We start from the raw sequence: 22,020 nt of genomic DNA on the forward strand, positions 1-22,020 counted from the left end.
AGACTGGATAAAATGAGAGAAAAAATGGGCAAATAAACAACATGAACGATCACGTATCAAACTGCTGTACAGACACACAGATGGAGCAGTCCGGAAGCTCAGGGCATCTTTATGTGCAGACTTTCCACAATCTCCAAGAGGAAATTAACTCCTGTATTAACGGTGCCCACACGTCTGCAGAGACATTTTTAAAACGGAATCACAGAGTTGCAGGACTTTTTCAGCTTAGAACATCTATGAAGAGCTCGCCTGCCTTCAGAGCGATTTGGTGCCAAAAGAATCGTTCTAACAAGAACAAAGACGGTTCTGAATTATTAACGGACACATCCTTGTTCACAGGCCTGGTGGAGACTCTCATGCGAATAAACATAAGTCTTTAACCTGAAGCTACAGACCTCCTGACAACTCATCTCAAGTATTTGGTAGCAGTTTTGTGCTACTTGGTAGCAACTGGAAAAAGTACTTTTTGTACTCAAGTGTGAATGCAGGAAAGATTTAGACCGATGTGTTGGCCTACAGTCACTTTTCTTTATGATCTACTGTGTATTTCGAGTGTCCTTAGAAGTTTGCAGAATGTGGACTTGATCAATACATCACTGTGTAACAGGGGATAGCTAATATATAAAATGCGAGAGTACAAAAAGTACAAAAAATATCCCACATTCATATTACTAACAGCTACACTATCTATTTGAATAAAGAGTGAAGATTGTGGTTATTAACATATTGTTCCTGCATTAATCATCTAACCAGCTGGATTAGAGAGTAAACAGAATGCAGCTTTACAGCTTTTTATCTCCATCTCTTGGTCCCCCCAATTCCTGAATCTGAGCTGCTGATTCTCTGATCCAGCCTCGTCCAGAAGGAGTCCGCTAACAAAATTTATAAATCACCGGCACTGGTAAACCACTGTGCCTCTCTCTTCCTTTTTTTCCACACTGTCGACAGTTGTCATGTGGGACCGCTGTCTAATATATGCTAAGCTGCTGCTGCCATGGCAACCCCAGAGCAGGATTTAGACCTAGTTCAGAACTGGATATGGATGGAGGGCAGGTGGAGGGCCTGAGCAGACTTAGCAGTTATTCCTCTCTAAAAAAACAAAAACAACAAAAGCATACAGCACACAACATAATGCTAGCCCAGTAGAGGAATAAATGCTATCAAGCTGCTTTAGCAATGCTGCAGGAAAACACTACAATAGCAACGTAGCTGGACTTCAAGAGAGCAGAGATATGCAGTCAAAACTAGCGGCGGGAACGTTTTAATTTATTAAATGCATGTAGTAAAAGAAACATGTCTACATAATCTGATGTTTCCATTGCCGAAAAAGCTGCCCCACTCCCCACATTCCCTCATCCAGCACCAGGTTAGATCCAGATTTACAACTTCTACTCGTCATTTTTGATTCAGCCACTTAGCCCGCCTATATTATTTTAAAGAAGAAACTTTTCATTATGTGGTGATGTGTAACTAAGGTTGAATCCCATCACCTCTGTCTGCCCTGCAGAGCAACAGTCTGACTGAAGTAATACTCTCAATCATTTTGTATTCACAAGATAAATGCTTTCTTCTGTTTTTTTTTTAATTTTGTCACATTTGTAAAATCAGTAACTTGTGGTTGACATGTTCTTTTATTTAGTGCAATCGGCGTTTAATGTTCTCTGAGCGGTCTGATAACTGTAACTAAAGTAAATTTGAAAAGGGAAAGCTAAATTAGGAATCCTCAATTTCTCCACTTAGAAACATGTTATTTCTATTCTAATTGTTCTTCTGGCAAATTTCCGTTACTAGACATCTAAAACCACTCTGAATAAGCAGAGGCATACAGGGCTTTGCAAAAGTATTCATAACCATTGAACTGTGACCACATCTTGTCTAATTACAACAGAGGTGTCAACATCCAGTTATCGACACTGTCCTGCAACCCGATTCAAATATATAGGCCATTAGCAGGAGTCTTTTTAATTTTGGTACATTTAGACTTTTGATACAGTTGACCACAGTATTCTCATATCCCCTTGGGAACACTGGGTGGGGATTAAAGGTGCACCATTAGACTGGTTTTGTTCATACTTGCAGGACAGACGTTTGTGTTCATACAGAAATGTCAATTTTAGTACGTCTCTCCTGTGGAGTTCCTCAAGGTTGAATTCTCAGCCCTCTACTTTTTTCAATGAATCTTCTCCTTTTAGGGCAAAATTTGAGAAATCATGGCATCTCTTTTCATTGTTATGCAGATGACTGTCAGGTTTATCTCCCTATAAAGCCAAACTATCCATGCTCCATCCAACCTCACCGAGTGCCTTGACAACATGAAAGCATGAATGGCCATGAATTTTCTGAGCTTTAATGAAGAAAAAACACAGGTGATTTTATTGAGGCCCAACAGTAATTCACACACCCCTCCTCCAAACCTTGGTGATCTGGAATCATATGTTAAGCAACAGGTTACAAATCATGGTGGAACCCTGGATTCATGTTTCAGGTTTAACAAACAGGTCAGCAGTCTTTTGCAGAAAATTTCTTTCAGTTACGCCAGGTTGCCAAACTGAAACTATTCTTGTCAAAACATCACCTAATAACCCATACTTTTATCACAACTCGGCTAGATTATTGTTATTCACTTTATGCTGGGATAAGTCAGACCTGGTACACACAAACATGAACATATCTCACCTGTTCTGTCTTCTCTCTACTGGCTGCCAGTGTGCCAAAGAATCAATTTTAAAACTCTTCTGTTGGCTTTTAAATGCCTTATCGATTTTGCTCCTCTAAACATCTGACTTGCTTTAGCCCTATGTTTAACCAAGAGGCCATAGATTAGCTGACCAGTTGTAGTTGGTTGTACCAAAAACTAGGCTGAAGCTCACAAGATATTGGGCCTTTTCAGTCATGGCTCCAAAATTATAGAACAACTTGCCAATACATATTAGACAGGCTTCTTCTCTTGCTGTTTCTCTATTAAAAACACACAGATCTTCGGTGGCTTTTGACAACAATCTTTGTAGTACATTTTAATCTGCTTTTATTGCTTTTTGTTCAATTCTATTATTATTATTTATGTCGATGTTTGCACCGTTTTAATATTCTACAGCACTTTGGTTAAACAAGTCTTTCTTTTAATAACACAGATATGTAGAACTTGTGTAATACACTGGAGTTCTGGAGTTGTATACCTTAGCATTACTTCAGTGTATTTTATTAGGATGTTATGAGATAGACTATTGCTAAACTGTGGTGACATTATAGTGTTGAGATGATTCTCTTCAGCAGGGACAAGGAACTGTGTCAGAGTTGATGGGAAGATGGCTGGAGCTAAATACAGGACAATCCTGGAAGAAAACCTATTAGAGGCTGCAGAAAACTAGAGACTGTAGTGGAGGTTCACCTTCCAGCAGGACAACAACCCTAAACATCAGAGCTACAACCAAATGATATAGATCAAAGCACATTTTCGTCTTAGAAAGGCCCAGTCAAAAGTCCGGACCTAAAGGCAATCGAGAACTATGGACATTCTTAAAAATATGTTTACAGATACCTTCCATCCAGTCTAACTGAGCTTTAGCCATTTTGTAAAGATGTGCAAAGCATGAAGAGACATAGACCAAAAGAAACTAACTGCAACTAAATGTGATTCTACTAAATATTGATTAAGGGTGGGTTGAAAACAAATGCATCCCCTTTTTTAGATTATTCTTTTTTTTTTTTTTTTTTGAAAACCATGCTAAGTTTCCTTCAGCTTTACAGCTATGCGCTACTTTGTTATGGTCAGTCACACAGTAAAATACATTCAAGTTTGTGGTTGTAAAGTAACAATGTGGAAAAGTGCAAGGGGTTAGAATACTTTTGCAAACCACGGCACATCTTTTAACATTTAAACTAAAACTGGTTTCAAATTTGCTGAAATATAAATTATTTGACAAAACTGTAACTGCAGCAGAAATGCAAAGAGTAAGCTAAACGTGTCACTGCCTTAAAGTCCATCTCTGATTGCACAACGAGCAAAAAGAGATCCCCAGGATGTAAGATTAGCTCAACGTCATTTGCAGGGAGATTAACAACTGTAATGTGGAGAAAATAGATGACGTCCCCCGCAGCACCTGTTCGCTGATAAGAGAAAAGCGCCATGCAAAGAAAGCATGGAATGTTAGGTGCATTTCGTCCAGCAAATGTTTGTTGTAAAACACCCGCCAGAAGCATGATTTTTAGATGGAAGACCATATGTCTTTTTGTTAGTGTTAATGTATGAGGGAAGGTGTGTGTGTATGTGATGACACTACAAGAGCATGCTGGCGTGGGCGTACAGCTGGAACAATTACGTAATTGGCTGAATGCTGATCTGCACAGTCCTGTGGTGTGGGCAGTGGTCGCTGAAGCTGAATGACTGTGGCTGCAGGAAATCTGAATGAACATTTTCCAGCAGGGACGATTAGGGATGGCTGTCTTCCAGTTGCTATGGGGGCTGAGAGGCTCTGTGTGTTTGTGAGTACAGTCAGGGGTGGGGGACAAACTTTATACAGTGTGGGGAGGTGACTGTGCAAACTCACCCTATCAGTTCAGCTTTAGCACTAAGGCATGGCTATACATCGATGCCTCCCCCTCCCACCCCTGCATGCGCATACCTTGGTGTCATTTCTCCTTCAGAAACCCACTATTCTATCAGTTAATACATGTGCACACACACAAACCAGATCCTTTAACTGTTGTAAAGCAGGCTATTTACCCAAGGAAGAGGGACATGTGACATAGAGAGACAGGCACATTAAATCCTCAAACACACACACTCCTTCACTGACTATAAACAAACTAGCATGCTCAATAAAACCCTACCTGAGGTGTGGTCTGTTTCCCCACACACGCATCCACACACAGTTAACTGATGGACAATGTTCCGGGCAACATTTTTCTGGGGGTGTTCACCAGCCTCACGCTGTGCTCTTACCTGTCCAAGATGTCATGGCTGGATGTGGCTGTAGCTCCCAGTAGTCCAAGTGCTGCACTCCCCACCGCTGCGGCAGCCCCGCTGCCTGCCTCCATGATACTGACTCACTGCAATGAGCAGCCTGCCAGAGGAGTGGAGAGGGAGGGACAAGTAGAAGAGGGAGGGAGAGGATGTGAAGGGCTAGATCAGGAAAGAAAAAGACAAATGAGACAGAAGGTATCACATGTAGAGGCAAGAGAGATGATGACGAGGGGAAGGAGGAGTGTGGGGGGGGGGGGGGTCAGAAGGGATGCAGAGCTGAGGGAATGATGAGTGTTGAAAGCAATGTAGAGAAAAATGAGAGGAACATGGAAGGAGAGGGGAGGGAGAAAATAAATCATGAGAATCATGAGCCTTGCAGAGCAGGATTTCACCAAGGCATAAACACGAAGATTCTGGCTCACACGCTCAGTGTGAACCAACAGCTGAACACCAACACTGGCCAGGCTGCCATCCTGCGCTCTCTGAAGTTGCTTTCTACAGTCAAGGTAACAACAGAGCTTGAGCTGAACTGTATAATCATCTTTATGTTTTTTGGTCATTGCACATGTACATTACAACGAAATTTGTCCTCTGCATTTAACACATCCCTTATAGGTAGCAGTGGGCTGCCATTCTGCGGCGGCCGGGTAGCATTCTGGGGCTAAGGGTCTTGCTCAGGGAGCCAGAGTGGCAATCTGTGGGATACGAACCTGGCCCCTTGTGTCCGCCACCAGAACGCAAACCTCCTGTTCTAACCACTAAGCCACCAGGCCCTGTTTGAATGACAACAATCCATTAAACATACGTCTACACCACAACATTTAATTACAATCTTCGTTCACACAGCAACAGACGAGATGATAGTGTAATTCCCCCACCACACCACTAGTTGGCAGTCTGTTCTTTGGAACTCAACACTGAACATTTCCTGCTTGCAAAACAGGGGAAAAATGTGCATTTGTTGGAGAACCATCGTTAGATTCAAAAAAATCTGCAATCCACCATTGTTTTTGTTGATTTCTTCTTCTGTGGGCTTTAAACTGGTTGGCATCCGTTAGGTTGTGCGTTTTGAGCGTGCACGTTAATTTTTACTGATTTCAGTCATACTGAGCACAAGCCAAGGGTTCCGTATTAAAAAAAGATTCAATTATATCCTATCTACAGGACAACGGCGACCAGACTGTTTTTAATTTGTGCCATTTTCAGAGAAAACATGTGGCGCTGTCATGTAACCGCATAGTAGAAACACAAGTAAACTTTACCGTTTTCACCAGAAAACGTTGTGTAAACAAGGCCTCAGACTTCCTAAAAGCAGACAAAAAACAGCTAACAGCTGGGATTAATTACAGACCATATATGCATGCACTTTAGTTCCATCTTTGACCTTACAGGCAAAATAAAATTGATCAAACTGAAAACCGAACACACAATGTGCATTTACTGAGCGTTAGCATTCAAGTGGTTGTACTGCGTATTACTAGAGATGTAGTGTAGAGTCATTTAGTGACCAGATTGGCTCTGACTGGTGATAAACTGATAGGAAGTGAAACAATACTATCTTTTTATGATCAGCAAAAGCACCATACCGAAGTGCTACCAGGTCTCCTTGACAACATGATGTTTTGGAGTTGAAGTTGTTACTGACAGAGTATAGTTAGCCATTTTCTGTGTGAGTGGAACATTTAAAAATGAAGTTGAGGAAGTAGAGTATCAGAAGTTATTTAAAGGACAGTATTTTCAACAACATGTTGAGACCCAACATGTATGTGTTTCATTCTGACTATGAGAGAGAGAGAGAGCAAAACTATCAGCAGATACCAGGAAGGTCTGAATGTATTACAGCAAAGTTGCTCAGTTTTATCCTTTTGTGGCTTCAAAGGTGGAGGATAAAATCTATTTTTGAAAAGATTGAAATGATGTCATAAACCATTCTGAATGTTTAACGAATGTCAAAACTGATCTTAATGTTAATATATAACCTAAAGGGGGAACTCAGAGGCTTGTAAGTGGAGCACCAGGACAGTTGGTGGTAAACACAAAGCCAGCACCCTTTGCATTAAAGACAAAATGACTTTGACATAAAACACACCATTTGTAGGCTTTGTAAAACTAAGCTGAGCATTTTGGAAACAAGACACACATAAGAAACCATATTACACACTCCTAACCTGGAGGCACAGCAGATGAAACCTGCTGCTGTCAACCAGAGGACCATTAAGCAAGCGATTTCACAGCTCCTCCCTAACACGGAACAAATGAAGTAAATCACAAAGTTCAATGTAACTTTTACTGTAAAAGATTTGTGACCGTTGACAACCGTTGGTAAACCAGGGCTTTCACACTATGGAAAACTCTTTGGATATAACATTTCATGGCAAAGATGTTTTACAACCACAGAGATGTGCATAACACGACAAGATACTCACCATCCTGCATCAAGAAGCAATTTATACCTTTAGCTAAAAACAAAAAAAATCACCCTCTGTCTGATATGGAACATGTTGAATTTGGAAATGTTAGTCTCACAATCAATCTCTAGGAAATACAGACAGAGAATGCAGTTTTAGTAATGTTACCTGCACCAACCTGACTAACTGTTAACATAAGACTCTAAGCACAGTTCAAAATGACAAATCCTAACCAGCTTGTCACCATTTTAAACAGGTAAAATCAAGATATATAGCAACAGCTCTTACAGGTGGTCTGTCAGTATGAATAAATAATGAACGCTAAAGAGAAACTGTATCTGTGCAGCTTTACTTATTTATATCTTTAAGTCCCTGTTCCTTCTGAGGAAGCACTGAAATCCTTTTAAACTGGTGTTTCCCAAAGTTTTACACAAGAAAAAAAAACTGAGCCATCATTAAGCTTTTGTAGACAAAACCAAGAGTTAATGTCATAGCCAAGTGAAAGCATTGGAACTATAATTATTTCACTTTCCCTTGTTTCAACAATGTTAAAAGATGATCCATTCTCAGAGCCGAGCCACAGCTGTTCCATCACCTAGCTGACAAAGGACCATTAGCGCTAACATAGTGATTCAGCTCAGGTGCCTCAACAAGTTAAACTTTCTGAACATTCAAAAACTAACATAGACCAGGATGATCCTAAGGTTTTGGACAGCAAGAGACATCATCTAAAGAAAGAATCCACGGCGTTGGATGATGCTGACAAGCATAAGTTAAATTCCCAGGGCAGTTTTAATTTGGTAAATGGGACAAACAGTAGCTTTCTAAGTCAAACAGAATTCCTGAAACAACAAAAGAATGCGCTTTGTTACAATTCCCTTTTCTCAGATGCAGGTATGGTCATATTTGATCTCATGGAGCAGATATTCTTTGGACTTCCTGTCCTCAGTCAAAAAGGTTTTGTGTTTCTCTCAGCAGGCACTTGGCTGCTGGAGATGAAGGATGGAGTCTAATTTACTTTCTCCTTCAGCTCTCTGGGCACTGCAGGCTTGGAGTGTTTGTCCAACAGTGAGCAGTTCCAATATCTAAATTTGGTTTAGTTTTCACATGGCTCTGAATATTGACTCTGGTGACAGGTATAATAACTTTAAGGAAGCTGTCAAATTCCTTAAACACACTGACAACCATTCCCACAAACCTGATAGCTGTGCAACATCCTGTCAATAATTTTAAACACTAGTAAATATTATTTGTTGACACACATTAAGGTCTTAAAGGCTCAGTATGTGTGACAGAAATGATGATTCATCTGTGAGTGCCTTATTTCTGGTAGTGTTTTTTGTTTTTGTTTTGTCTACAGTGACACAACAGTATAAAATGAGAATATTGTGGGAACTTTTATATTATTATCATGGTAATGGTGAAAGGCCAAAAAGGTCATAAGAACATTTATGTTATAAATCTTACAGATAAAACAGGAGCAAGAAATAGATAAAAACAGTGTATTGGTTATAAATGTTTGTATTATTAGGGATACACAACAGTCGCCACACCTTCAGAATAAAGTTTTTTTTTAAATACATACACACATACACATATACATATATATATGTGTGTGTATACATTTCAAGCCTTATAAATGGGGTTGGGACCATCAGTTGTGTGATACAGTACACAGCTCATAATCCTACTGAATAAACAGTTAGAATTTGTTTTATGGCAAGAAAAAAGCAGCTAAGTAAAGAAAAACGAGTGGCCATCGTTACTTTAAGAAATGAAGGTCAGTCAGTCCGAACAATTGGGAAAACTTTGAAAGTGTCCTCAAGTGCAGTCGCAAAAACCATCAAGCGCTACAAACTGGCTCACATGAGGACCTCCCCAGGAACGGAAGACCAACAGTCACCTCTGCTGCGGACGATAAGTTCATTCGAGTCACCAGCCTCAGAAATCGCAGGATAGCAGCAGCTCAGATTAGAGAACAGGTCAATGCCACACAGAGTTCTAGCGCTAATCTAGCGCTGATTTTAGTTCCCTTAGGCGGTACACTGTCAGTCCAAACAGAAAGATATATATATATATGTATGTGTGTGTGTGTGTGTGTGTGTATATATATATATATATATATATATATATATATATATATATATATATATATATATATATATATATACGACAATAAGTTCATCCGAGTCACCAGCCTCAGAAATTGCAGGTTAACAGCAGCTCAGATTAGAGAAGAGGTCAATGCCACACAGAGTTCTAGCAGCAGACACATCTCTAGAACAACTGTTAAGAGGAGACTGTGTGAATCAGGCCTTCATGGTAAAATAGCTGCAAAGAAACCACTGCTGAGGACCGGCAACAAGCAGAAGAGACTTGTTTGGGCTAAAGAACACAAGGAATGGACATTAGACCAGTGGAAATCTGTGCTTTGGTCTGATGAGTCCAAGTTTGAGATCTTTGGTTCCAAGCACCATGTCTTTGTGGGGCGCAGAAGAGGTGAACGGATGGACTCTACATGCCTGTTCCCACCATGAAGCATGGAGGAGGAGGTGTGATGGTGTGGGGGTGCTTTGCTGGTGACACTGTTGGGGATTTATTCAAAATTGAAGGCATACTGAACCAGCATGGCTACCACAGCATCTTGCAGCGGCATGCTATTCCATCCGGTTTGCGTTTAGTTGGACCATCATTTATTTTTCAACAGGACAATGACCCCAAACACACCTCCAGGCTGTGTAAGGGCTTTTTGACCAAGAAGGAGAGTGATGGGGTGCTGCGCCAGATGACCTGGCCTCCACAGTCACCGGACCTGAACCCAATCGAGATGGTTTGGGGTGAGCTGGACCGCAGAGTGAAGGCAAAAGGGCCAACAAGTGTTAAGTATCTCTGGGAACTCCTTCAAGACTGTTGGAAAACCATTTCAGGTGACTACCTCTTGAAGCTCATCAACAGAATGCCAAGAGTGTGCGGAGCAGTAATCAAAGCAAAAGGTGGCTACTTTGAAGAACATAGAATATAAGACCTATTTTCAGTTGTTTCACACTTTTTTGTTCAGTATATAATTCACCATGTGTTACTTCATAGTTTTGATGCCTTCAGTGTGAAGCTACAATATTCAAAGTCATAAAAATAAAGAAAAATCTTTGAATGAGAAGGTGTGTCCAAACCTTTGGTCTGTACTGTACATATATATACACATATATATATATATATACATATATATATATATATACATATATATATATATATATATATATATATATATATATATAGGGGTGGGGGTTTATTAGTATGGTGTAGGGCCTCCTTTTGCGGCCAATACAGCATCAATTCATCTTGGGAATGACATATACAAGTCCTGCACAGTGGTCAGAGGGATTTTAAGCCATTCTTCTTGCAGGATAGTGGCCGGGTCACTACGTGATACTGGTGGAGGAAAACGTTTCCTGACTCGCTCCTCCAAAACACCCCAAAGTGGCTCAATAATATTTAGATCTGGTGACTGTGCAGGCCATGGGAGATGTTCAACTTCACTTTCATGTTCATCAAACCAATCTTTCACCAGTCTTGCTGTGTGTATTGGTGCATTGTCATCCTGATACACGGCACCGCCTTCAGGATACAATGTTTGAACCATTGGATGCACATGGTCCTCAAGAATGGTTCGGTAGTCCTTGGCAGTGACGCGCCCATCTAGCACAAGTATTGGGCCATGGGAATGCCGTGATATGGGAGCCCAAACCATCACTGATCCACCCCCATGCTTCATACTGGGCATGCAAGTCTGGGTGGTACGCTTCTTTGGGGCTTCTCCACACCGTAACTCTCCCGGATGTGGGGAAAACAGTAAAGGTGGACTCATCAGAGAACAATACATGTTTCACATTGTCCACAGCCCAAGATTTGCGCTCCTTGCACCATTGAAACCGACGTTTGGCATTGGCATGAGTGACCAAAGGTTTGGCTATAGCAGCCCGGCCGTGTATATTGATCCTGTGGAGCTCCCAACGGACAGTTCTGGTGGAAACAGGAGAGTTGAGGTGCACATTTAATTCTGCCATGATTTGGGCAGCCTTGATTTTATGTTTTTTGGATACAATCCGGGTTAGCACCCGAACATCCCTTTCAGACAGCTTCATCTTGCGTCCACAGTTAATCCTGTTGGATGTGGTTCGTCCTTCTTGGTGGTATGCTGACATTTCCGTGGATACCGTGGCTCTTGATACATCACAAAGACTTGCTGTCTTGGTCACAGATGCGCCAGCAAGACGTCCACCAACAATTTATCCTCTTTTGAACTCTGGTATGTCACCCATAATGTTGTGTGCATTTCAATATTTTGAGCAAAACTGTGCTCTTACCCTGCTAATTGAACCTTCACACTCTGCTCTTACTGGTGCAATGTGCAATCAATGAAGACTGGCTACCAGGCTGGTCCAATTTAGCCATGAAACCTCCCACACTAAAATGACAGGTGTTTCGGTTTCATTGTACAACCCCTGTATATATATATATATATATATATATATATATATATATATATACTCGTACTTGTCGTCTTCCGCTTATCCGGGACCGGGTCGCGGGGGGCAGCAGACTCAGCAGAGACGCCCAGACGTCCCTCTCTCCAGACACCTCCTCCAGTTCCTCCAGGGGGAGCCCAAGGCGTTCTCAGGCCAGCCGAGAGACATAGTCCCTCCAGCGTGTCCTGGGCCGTCCCCTGGGCCTCTTCCCGGTGGGACGTGCCTGGAACACCTCCCGAGGAAGGCGTCCAGGAGGCATCCGGTATAGATGCCCGAGCCACCTCAATTGGCTCCTCTCGATGTGGAGGAGCAGCAGCTCTACTCCGAGCCCCTCCCGGATGGCCGAGCTCCTCATCCTATCTCTAATGGAGTGCCCGGCCACCCTACGGAGGAAACTCATTTCAGCCGCTTGTATCCGGGATCTCATTCTTTCGGTCATGACCCAAAGTTCATGGCCATAGGTGAGAGTAGGAACGTAGACCGACCGGTAAATTGAGAGCTTTGCTTTTCGGCTCAGCTCTCTCTTTACCACAACGGACCGGCACAGCGCCCCCATTACTGTGGCAGCCGCACCGATCCGTCTGTCGATCTCCCGCTCCATTCTTCCCTCACTCGTGAACAAGACCCCGAGATACTTAAACTCCTCCACTTGGCAGGAACTCCCCTCCAACCTGAAGAGGACAAGCCACCCTTTTCCGGTCGAGTACCATGGCCTCGGACTTGGAGGAGCTGATCTTCATCCCAGCCGCTTCACACTCGGCTGCGAACCGCCACAGCGCATGCTGTAGGTCTTGGCTAGAGGGGGCCAGCAGGACCACGTCATCCGCAAAAAGAAGAGACGAAATCCACTGGTCCCCAAACCAGACCCCCTCCGGCCCTTGGCTGCGTCTAGAAATCCTGTCCATAAAAGTTATGAACAGGATCGGTGACAAAGGGCAGCCCTGCCGGAGTCCAACATGCACCGGGAACAGGTCCGACTTAGTGCCGGCAATGCGGACCAAACTCCTGCTCCACTCGTATAGGGACTGGATGGCCCCTAGTAAAGGGCCCCCGATTCCATACTCCTGGAGCACCCCCCACAGGGCATCACGAGGGACACAGTCGAATGCCTTCTCCAGGTCCACAAAACACATGCGGTTGGGCAAACTCCCATGAACCCTCGAGCACCCTGTAGAGGGTATAGAGCTGGTCCAGTGTTCCACGGCCGGGACGAAAACCACACTGCTCCTCCTGAAGCCGAGGTTCGACTATCGGTCGGACTCTCCTCTCCAATACCCTGGCGTAGGCCTTACCAGGGAGGCTGAGGAGTGTGATCCCCCTGTAGCTGGAACACACCCTCTGGTCCCCCTTCTTATGAATCGATTAATCTATTGACAATTTTTGTAATTAATCGATTAATAATTGGATAGCAAAAGGTACTTAACAAGAGATATTTTTAAAGAATTTGAACCAATTGAAGCTAAAGCTATGCCACTTGAGGATTTCTGGATGGAGCATATTTAAAGGCAAAAAGGTTTTTTATCTTAAATGCAAAATGTATATATTTTTGTACAGTTTTGGCCTAACTACTGCTCTGAGCGGGTTGTTCTTTCAGTAAATGGCATATTTTAGAGTCTGTATCGAATAATTTTTTGATTACTAGATTATTTCAATAATTGATTAATCTGATAAACTTTTTTCCACCCTAGTTGGATCTACTATATAAATAATAGAAACCTAAATAACACCACTAAAGGTTTGTGTGCAAATAAAACGTGGTTTAAGTGTGGGGTCAACCTGTCATGAAAACAAACATTTTTGAACCAGGAACTGACCCTATCCAGCATTTCTCCACATCTAAGCATCTGTTCCTCATTTCATTAATTAAACAAACAAAACAGGAGCAGGACTTCTGCACAGTAGTGTTATCATTTGATTAAACATCTATTTTCACTTCCTGGCATTACATCAGAAACACCAGGCTGTCTTAAATTGAACTCTCCAAATCACATTTATGCCTTGCTTATTCTGCTATTCACTGAACAGACAGCAGTTGAATAATCAGATCCAACATCTGCTTTGGTAAGTTATCTGGGGCTAAATTTGGAGCACGTCCTTATTGTGATAATTACAGTAATCTGTTCTTGAAGCACAGGGGGCCAGAGAGTGGCTGTCCTCCACAGAAAACCCAATTAAGGTTTGTTTACTGTGAACAGCATGGAGAAAAGTGGTACGAAAAGAGAGTACTGGGTATGGAGAGAGTAGTCATCTTGCATTTCGAAAGTTGTGGGTTTGATTCCAGCTTCCTCCTGCTACATGTTGATGTCCCCCTGGGAAAGGTGCTCAACCTCAAGTTACCTACCGATCAGAGTGTCGAAGTATGAATGTGTGGGGCAGCGCGCTTGTGAATTTGATTGGGTGAATGTGGGTCTAGTGTAAAGCGCTTTGAGTGGCAGGTATGACAAGAAAACCGCAATATAAGTTCAGTACATCTACCATAACTTGCTCAGTTATGATGCAAATGACTGGAGGGTGATCAAAACTGCTCCACTACAAAGTTGTGTCTTAACGACCTGTACGCATGTCATACCCCAACGATGAAAGCTTTTCCTTCACATTTTTCAACAAAGACTCATGTTCATTTAAGTAATCTCAGCTAGTTATGTAAGTCACATTACTTATTCTTGGTGGGAAAAAAGTCAGATCTTTGGACTGAAATCCCCAACAATACCAGTGAGAAACAAGTGTTGAGCGCAGCCCCTCTGCCTCGAGATATTGATGTGCAAATCAGTTGGTGACATCAACCTTGGCACTTCTGAAACAGTTCCTGAAGGGCCTAACAACAGCATTCACTCTTCCAGTGTTTTCTTCAATGTTTCAAAAAGTCTTAGGGAGGGTTAGGGTTTCCATGGAAAGCAGAACATCCATTTAAAAGCGCTAACCCACCTAGGAGCTTCCCCAGTGTATTTAATTAATTTAGTTGCTTTCTTTGCTGCATTCACAAAGCTGAACTCCAAACATTGACTTTACTGAAGGCGGAAGGATCTAGGTATGCTAGGTTTTGCTGATTTATTGGCAAAAGCCTGACCCTGATGTACCAAATCCCACTAATCAGTTAAACCCAACAGAATTCAGTCTGCAATGAGCAGCTTGTTCAGCAACAAAAGCTGAACTTTATTGTCCAGGTCAGTGATTCATAATGACAAGGCAGCATGTGATACTAAGCTTGACTTTGTGCACCAGTTCATTCTACTGCAAATACACCCATATATTGCAACACCACAGTGGATTCAAACTGATGACAAGAAACACGGCTTCCATTGGTTTGAAGCAGAGGGTGGGAGTGTTTATGTTTAGGTACTTCTTGGTTTTGGATCAAAACTGTCGAAGTGGAGATAATCTTGTGTAAAAACCTTTTTGCTTAACGGTCATGTCTTGACGCTCTAATAAAATGTCTGTGTCAACATTAGATGAGATTATTTAGTGTTTATTAGTGTATTATCGAGGTAATAATAATAATAATAATAATACTAGAAAGGTTTGTTGTAGCAGTGACTCCTTCTCTTTGGAAATCAAACCAGACAACAAGATGAGGGCAGAAACAAACTGTCAGCATTGAGTTCTTTTCAGAGTTTTTTGGCCTGATTTACTAAGATCCCAAATAATTGTGTGCAAAGCAAAACAAACAACATTTGAAAAGATGAAAATAACAAAAGCTGAAGTTAAAAGAAACAAATATCAATCATAAAACCTGGAAAAGAAACCTGGCCTTTTGGACATCTCTGGTAAGGATGTAACATTCTATAGTGGGAAAACCTGGGATAAACACACAGAAACTGACGCTATAGCCTCACTAACCACTAGCACTAGTAAAGCTAGTTTAACTCCTGTCTTTATTTTAGAATAACAGGTATGACTCTGCTCCTAGTTAAAATAATTACTGACCATTCACAGAAAAAAATATTCTCAGTGTGATTTTTCATTAAAAGTGATGGCGTTCTAGTTCTTAAAGAGTCTGTAAATTGTTATCTGCAGGCCAAAGCTTTAGAGAAACTGGGGAACAGAAACAGATCCAAAACAGTAACTGGTCTGTTGCTGGAAAATATCTGCTCCCATCTTCAGTAAATATGTCTGTTTTCTTTATAAGGTCATTCTAAACCTACCACAGTTTTACCTCTGTTTTCATTCATTTATGAACACTGCAGACCTGTTAGACATACTTTACAGCAGTCCAAGAAGACTCTTTAAATATCTGCCATAGACCAACAACCCTCCCATTCCATCCTCTCAGTCATCAATCAATCCAGTCTGACAGGCAATTATATTTTATTGGAACAATGTGAGAGCTGCCTGTCTGAATCAGTATGCAGTACAATGGAGGGATACCTGGTAATAGCTGCTCATGTCAGAGTATTTTCTCTTCAGTTTTATTCATAAATCATTCTGAGGAAAATGTTAACAGGCAAATTTATCAGTTTAAGTTGTATGAAATCCTTATCTGCAGCTATTGTGGGAATGACCTGAATTCATTCTTTCTTGCAGCCTGACCATGGCTCTGTGAGACCCTGACATTTACAATGACACCCTGACCTGTGTTTAATGAGGCTGGAGCTACTCAACATTCCTATAGTTGTGTCTAAACCCACTCTGTAAAGCATCAACACTGGTAACAACCATGAACTCCTCTGCTAACAGCTTCATTGTTGTGCAGATGAACAGTGTAAATAAATGTGTGAGTAAAACTCTCTTTAAAATGTGGAATGTAAAATGCAGGAATCTCTCTGATAATTTGCAACTCATGCATCACAAAAAATCCAAAAAATAATCTTCATCAAAAAACAATTCTGCATGAAGTACAAGGATGGACAGCAAGTTGTTTCTCTGATGAATCCTCCTGTTTATCTGGTACATCTGGAAACCTATCCATCTAGAGAAGAAAAGATTAACAATACAATGAAACTGGTGTCGTTCTAACAAATCCCATGTGTGGAGTTGCTTCTCACCCAGAGTGGTTAGGTTCCTCACTATTCTGCTCAGGAAAACTGTCATGAATAAAGAAACATCCCCTAAAAGCTTGTTCCAACATACCAGGCCCCGATATTAGATAACCTGTGTTTTCTCCAGCATGATGGAGAACCATTTTACAAGGCCACAAAGCTTCAAGTAACATGATATTGAAGCCTTGGACATGCAGCCAGATCATTTAAACCCCACTAAGGAGCTGTGGTCAGTCCTCAAGAAGCAGATGGATAAACAAAAGCCAATAAACTTTGATCAACTCCAATCACTTAAGGCCAGAAAGGGTGGCCATCAATAAGGATTCAGTCCTGAGGTAGATATCCAGCATGACACAGAATCAAAAGAATTGGTCAACATGGTAAATACTGACTTTCTGCATGATTTTGATGTCTTTGCTGATAATTGCCAATGACACTTGTGAAATGTGTCATATTGTTGTTTTGGACACCACAGAAACACTGCTTGAAATCTCAATGTGATATATGATTCGACAGTGTGTCACTGACAGGAAGGTCAATTAAACGGTATGATTGAGTAATACCAGATCACATGAAACATGAGGAACGTAGTCAGTTTCACACACAGCAGAAAATTTGTTTTTTAATTCACAGTTATAGAACATTCTTTTAGAAGTGGTTCACAGGGTAAAACCCCAGCAGAAGGTCCAGGGTCAGACTTCCGGCCAGGGGTCTTTCTGCATGGAGTTTGTATGTTCTCCCCGTGACTCATACAGACATACATACACACATACATTTTATATATATATATATATATATATATATATATATATATATATGTGTGTGTGTGTATTTCCACTCAGAGTGAACAAAAGGACTGAACAGAAGGAGTTTTTAAGAGGCTTGCTCCACTTCTTGTTCCTTTTCTCTGTGCAACCAAACAGCAGTGGCAGCTCATTAAATTTTAATCGGCCTTAGCAGAGTAGAAGCATGCAGAGGATGCTGGCATCACTGCTAACATAATGTTGGAGCTCAGCTGTTTGAATGTGCTCTCATCATTGTCATTTTATTGTTATAGTCATTGTTCTTAGTGCGAATGGGCCTTTAGTCACAACAGCTGGTTTTATGAGCTGGCTTGTGTCTCTAAAGATGAAGCTAAACATTTTATGAACAAGACTACATGACCTCAACGGCAGCAGAAAATGTGTTGCTACCTGCTACAGATGCTTAAAACTGAAGGAGAAAATAAAATAGTAGTTTAATCTCAATTTTGAACCTTTGATTTTACTTTTATGCTATCCATGGTACTTTTACAAACCACTTCCATGATTTCAGCCTAACATCGACACATATTGATAGTTATTGTCATTATTAGCCATTTATAATGTGCTGCAAGGTAACCCTTTCAAACACCTTAAAATCCAATAGCTTTTAATAGGTTACAAAGGAATCGTTTCTCTTCAACCACCCCCCATTATATTATTCGTTATTTTACACCTATCAGGGCTGCAACACAAACATTTTAAGCTTTTAGTTATATAATCAATATTTTTTTCAGTGCAAATATTCAGATAGATTTGCAGTACTTGCATACTAGGCTCACTGCTCATGTACATTCTTATTACTATCACCTACCAGCAATCCTATTTATTTATGTTAAAGGCTAGTTTAAATTCAGGGTATGATTGTTTGATTGCAGACTGGGTTCAATGTTGCTCCATGTGGAAACCCAAAAAAATAAACACTTTATTCACCAAAAAGAAGAACCCTTGATTAGTTAATCTTGTCTCAAGCCTCTGTCAAATAATATTTTTGTCAAAATCACACACCCACCAGGCACCCTTTTGTAGATCACTGTCATCAACATCAAAACAATCAGGTGAGACCCCAAAGCTGTGTTCTTCCAATGAATGCAGCTGGGATTGTGAAACCAAAAAGGTGTGGTCTATAACTCAGCAAAACTGACCCAGACACATACATAAAATATGTCATGCATTTCTCCAGAACCCAGGGATATTTGGATAATCTTATGTTTGAAATGTATGCTTTCCAAATGCAATCAAAACAAACAAAGTTTTTGGGCCATTTACTTGGGATTCTGGTGATCAGTGCATTTCTCTGATCAGAGAATTATAAGATGAAGGTGCTCTGTTTGCACTACAGACTGCCCTGTTGATGCTGTCGCTGCTGTGTATCAATATAGGCCTGGGTCAGTTGCTTGTATCAATCTATATCAACCTTTAAAATGTATGGGTTTTAAAAATACAGTTTCATGTTTATTGATCACAAAGCCGTACCGACCTCCACCTCCCCCATTTGTTAGTTCTTCTTTAAGAAGCCCTCCTGTTCTCCACTCATTACCTATAATAACTGCACCTGTTTGAACTCATTATCTGTATAAAAGACACCTGTCCACACACTCAATCAAATAAACTGCAACCTCTCCACAATGGCCAAGACCAGAGAGCTGTGCAAGGACATCAGGGATAAAATAGTAGACCTGCACAAGGCTGGGATGGGCTACAACTAACCAGCTTGGTGAGAAGCCAGGGCAACTAAGGAGTGGGTCCATAAGAAGCATCTCAAGGTCCTGGAGTGGCCTAACCAGTCTCCAGACCTGAACACAATCAAAAATCTTTGGAGGGAGCAGGAAGTCTGTATTGCCCAGCAACAGCCCTGGAACCTGAAGGATCTGGAGAAGATCTGTATGGAGGACTGGTCCAAAATCCCTGCTGTAGTGTGTGCAAACCTGGTCAGGAACTACAGGGAATATCTAATATCTGTTATTGCAAACAAAGGTTTCTGTACCAAATAGTAAGTTTTGTTTTTCTGATGCATTAAATATTTGTCATGCAATAAAATAGACTTAAAGATCACACAATGTGATTTTCTGGATTTTTGTTTTAGATTCCATCACTCACAGATGAAGAGGACCTATGATAAAAATTAAAGACTTCTACATGCTTTTCAAGTGGGAAAACCTGCAAAATCAGCAGTGTATCAAATACTTGTTCTCCTGCTGTTGGTCATACCATTTTAAAACTACATTTGGCACAAAACAAGCCACCTGGTTATTTAGCAGTGGTTTGCTACTCAACTGTATAAAGAGCTAGATGACAAAAAAGTTTAGAAGTACAGCTAAATTTAGCTGGTATTTATGCCATAGTTTTGTTTAAGCAATGTATTATGATTAAATATAAAATATAACAATTTTACCAATGTTGATTAGCATTATTTTCAATTTTGTGTAAATAACTTGATACCATGAAAGCAAAGTAATGCTCTAGGTTATTATACCATGAGAATCTCATATTGGCCTGTGCCTGATATCATATGGATGACACTGTTCAGCTGATTACCAAGGAGTGAAAAGGCTATCAGACTAGTTTGATATCTGCTGTAAACATCCTTAACAGGAGCAAAGCTGCTTTCATGTTTGATCACTACTGAACTAGATGCTATGCATTAAAAATAAAGTGCTTCAGGCTACCCCCTTATAAGTAGGGAAAGAAAACCCGACACATCACCAGGTGACGGGTGTTGACCCGGCCTGGCTGTCCGAGGGGAAACACTCCCCCTGGCTGTATAAGACTGATCTTGCTAAGTAAGTACAGTACAGACCAAACGTTTGGACACACCTTCTCATTCAAAGAGTTATCCTTATTTTCCTGACTATGAATATTGTAGCTTCACACTGAAGGTATCAAAACTATGAATTAACACATGGTGAATTATATTCTGAACAAAAAAGTGTGAAACAACTGAAAATATGTCTTATATTCTAGGTTCTTCAAAGTAGAATATAATAGCATGCCGCTGCAAGATGCTGTGGTAGCCATGCTGGTTCAGTATGCCTTCAATTTTGAATAAATCCCCAACAGTGTCACCAGCAAAGCCCCCCCACACCATCACACCTCCTCCTCCATGCTTCACGGTGGGAACCAGGCATGTAGAGTCCATCCGTTCACCTCTTCTGTGCCGCACAAAGACACGGTGGTTGGAACCAAAGATCTCAAACTTGGACTCATCAGACCAAAGCACAGATTTCCACTGGTCTAATGTCCATTCCTTGTGTTTTTTAGCCCAAACAAGTCTCTTCTGCTTGTTGCCTGTCCTCAGCAGTGGTTTCCTAGCAGCTATTTTACCATGAAGGCCTGATTCACACAGTCTCTTCTTAATAGTTGTTCTAGAGATGTGTCTGTTGCTAGAACTCTGTGTGGCATTGACCTCTTCTCTAATCTGAGCTGCTGTTAACCTGCGATTTCTGAGGCTGGTGACTCGGATGAACTTATCGTCCGCGGCAGAGGTGACTCTTGGTCTTCCGTTCCTGGGGAGGTCCTCAAGTGAGCCAGTTTGTTTGTAGCGCTTGATGGTTTTTGCGACTGCACTTGGGGACACTTTCAAAGTTTTCCCAATTGTTCGGACTGACTGACCTTCATTTCTTAAAATAATGATGGCCACTCGTTTTTCTTTACTTAGCTGCTTTTTTCTTGCCATAATACAAATTCTAACAGTCTATTCAGTAGGACTATCAGCTGTGTACTGTATCCACCTCCTGCACAACACAACTGATGGTCCCAACCCCATTTATAAGGCTTGAAATCCCACTTATTAAACCTGACAGGGCACACCTGTGAAGTGAAAACCATTTCAGATGACTACCTCTTGAAGCTGATCAACAGAATGCCAAGAGTGTGCGGAGCAGTAATTAAAGGAAAAGGTGGCTACTTTGAAGAACCTAGAATATAAGACATATTTTCAGTTGTTTCACACTTTTTTGTTCAGTATATAATTCCACATGTGTTAATTCATAGTTTTGATGCCTTCAGTGTGAAGCTACAATATTCATAGTCATGAAAATAAAAAAAACTCTTTGAATGAGAAGGTGTGTCCAAACCTTTGGTCTGTACTGTATGTAAATACATTTAGAACGGATAAAGATCCGATAAAAATAGAGTGGAGAGAAACAGATAGATGAAGATAGAAAGATGTTGACAGAAAGATACATACATAAATACATGAAGGAATTATTATTATTAATAATTTATTTTATAGGAATGTTGTGTTGAATATGTAGAAATTGCTTAGAGCAATCAATTGTTATATTGCTGTTATTAAAAGAAGCAAAAAAAGCTTGTTATACATTTTTATTCATTTTTAATTTACAT

At 41.0% G+C, this 22,020-nt stretch overlaps 1 protein-coding gene across 3 annotated transcripts in view; it reads right to left on the reverse strand.

The window, feature by feature from the left end:
• arhgap32b (Rho GTPase activating protein 32b) overlaps positions 1-22,020 on the reverse strand; it is a 154,972-nt gene that overhangs the window by 97,428 nt on the left and 35,524 nt on the right. For 2 of the 3 annotated variants that reach the window (XM_047379305.1, XM_047379302.1), the window contains exon 2: positions 4,943-5,239. In XM_047379305.1, coding sequence (XP_047235261.1) covers positions 4,943-5,037 — 95 coding nt within the window. In that variant the 5' untranslated portion in view covers positions 5,038-5,239. The remainder of the gene's footprint in view (positions 1-4,942; positions 5,240-22,020) is intronic. The other variant, XM_047379304.1, reaches the window with a different exon arrangement.

The sequence above is a fragment of the Girardinichthys multiradiatus genome, chromosome 11 (assembly GCF_021462225.1).
Source record: "Girardinichthys multiradiatus isolate DD_20200921_A chromosome 11, DD_fGirMul_XY1, whole genome shotgun sequence".
In the NCBI taxonomy this organism is placed as follows: Eukaryota; Metazoa; Chordata; class Actinopteri; order Cyprinodontiformes; family Goodeidae; genus Girardinichthys; species Girardinichthys multiradiatus.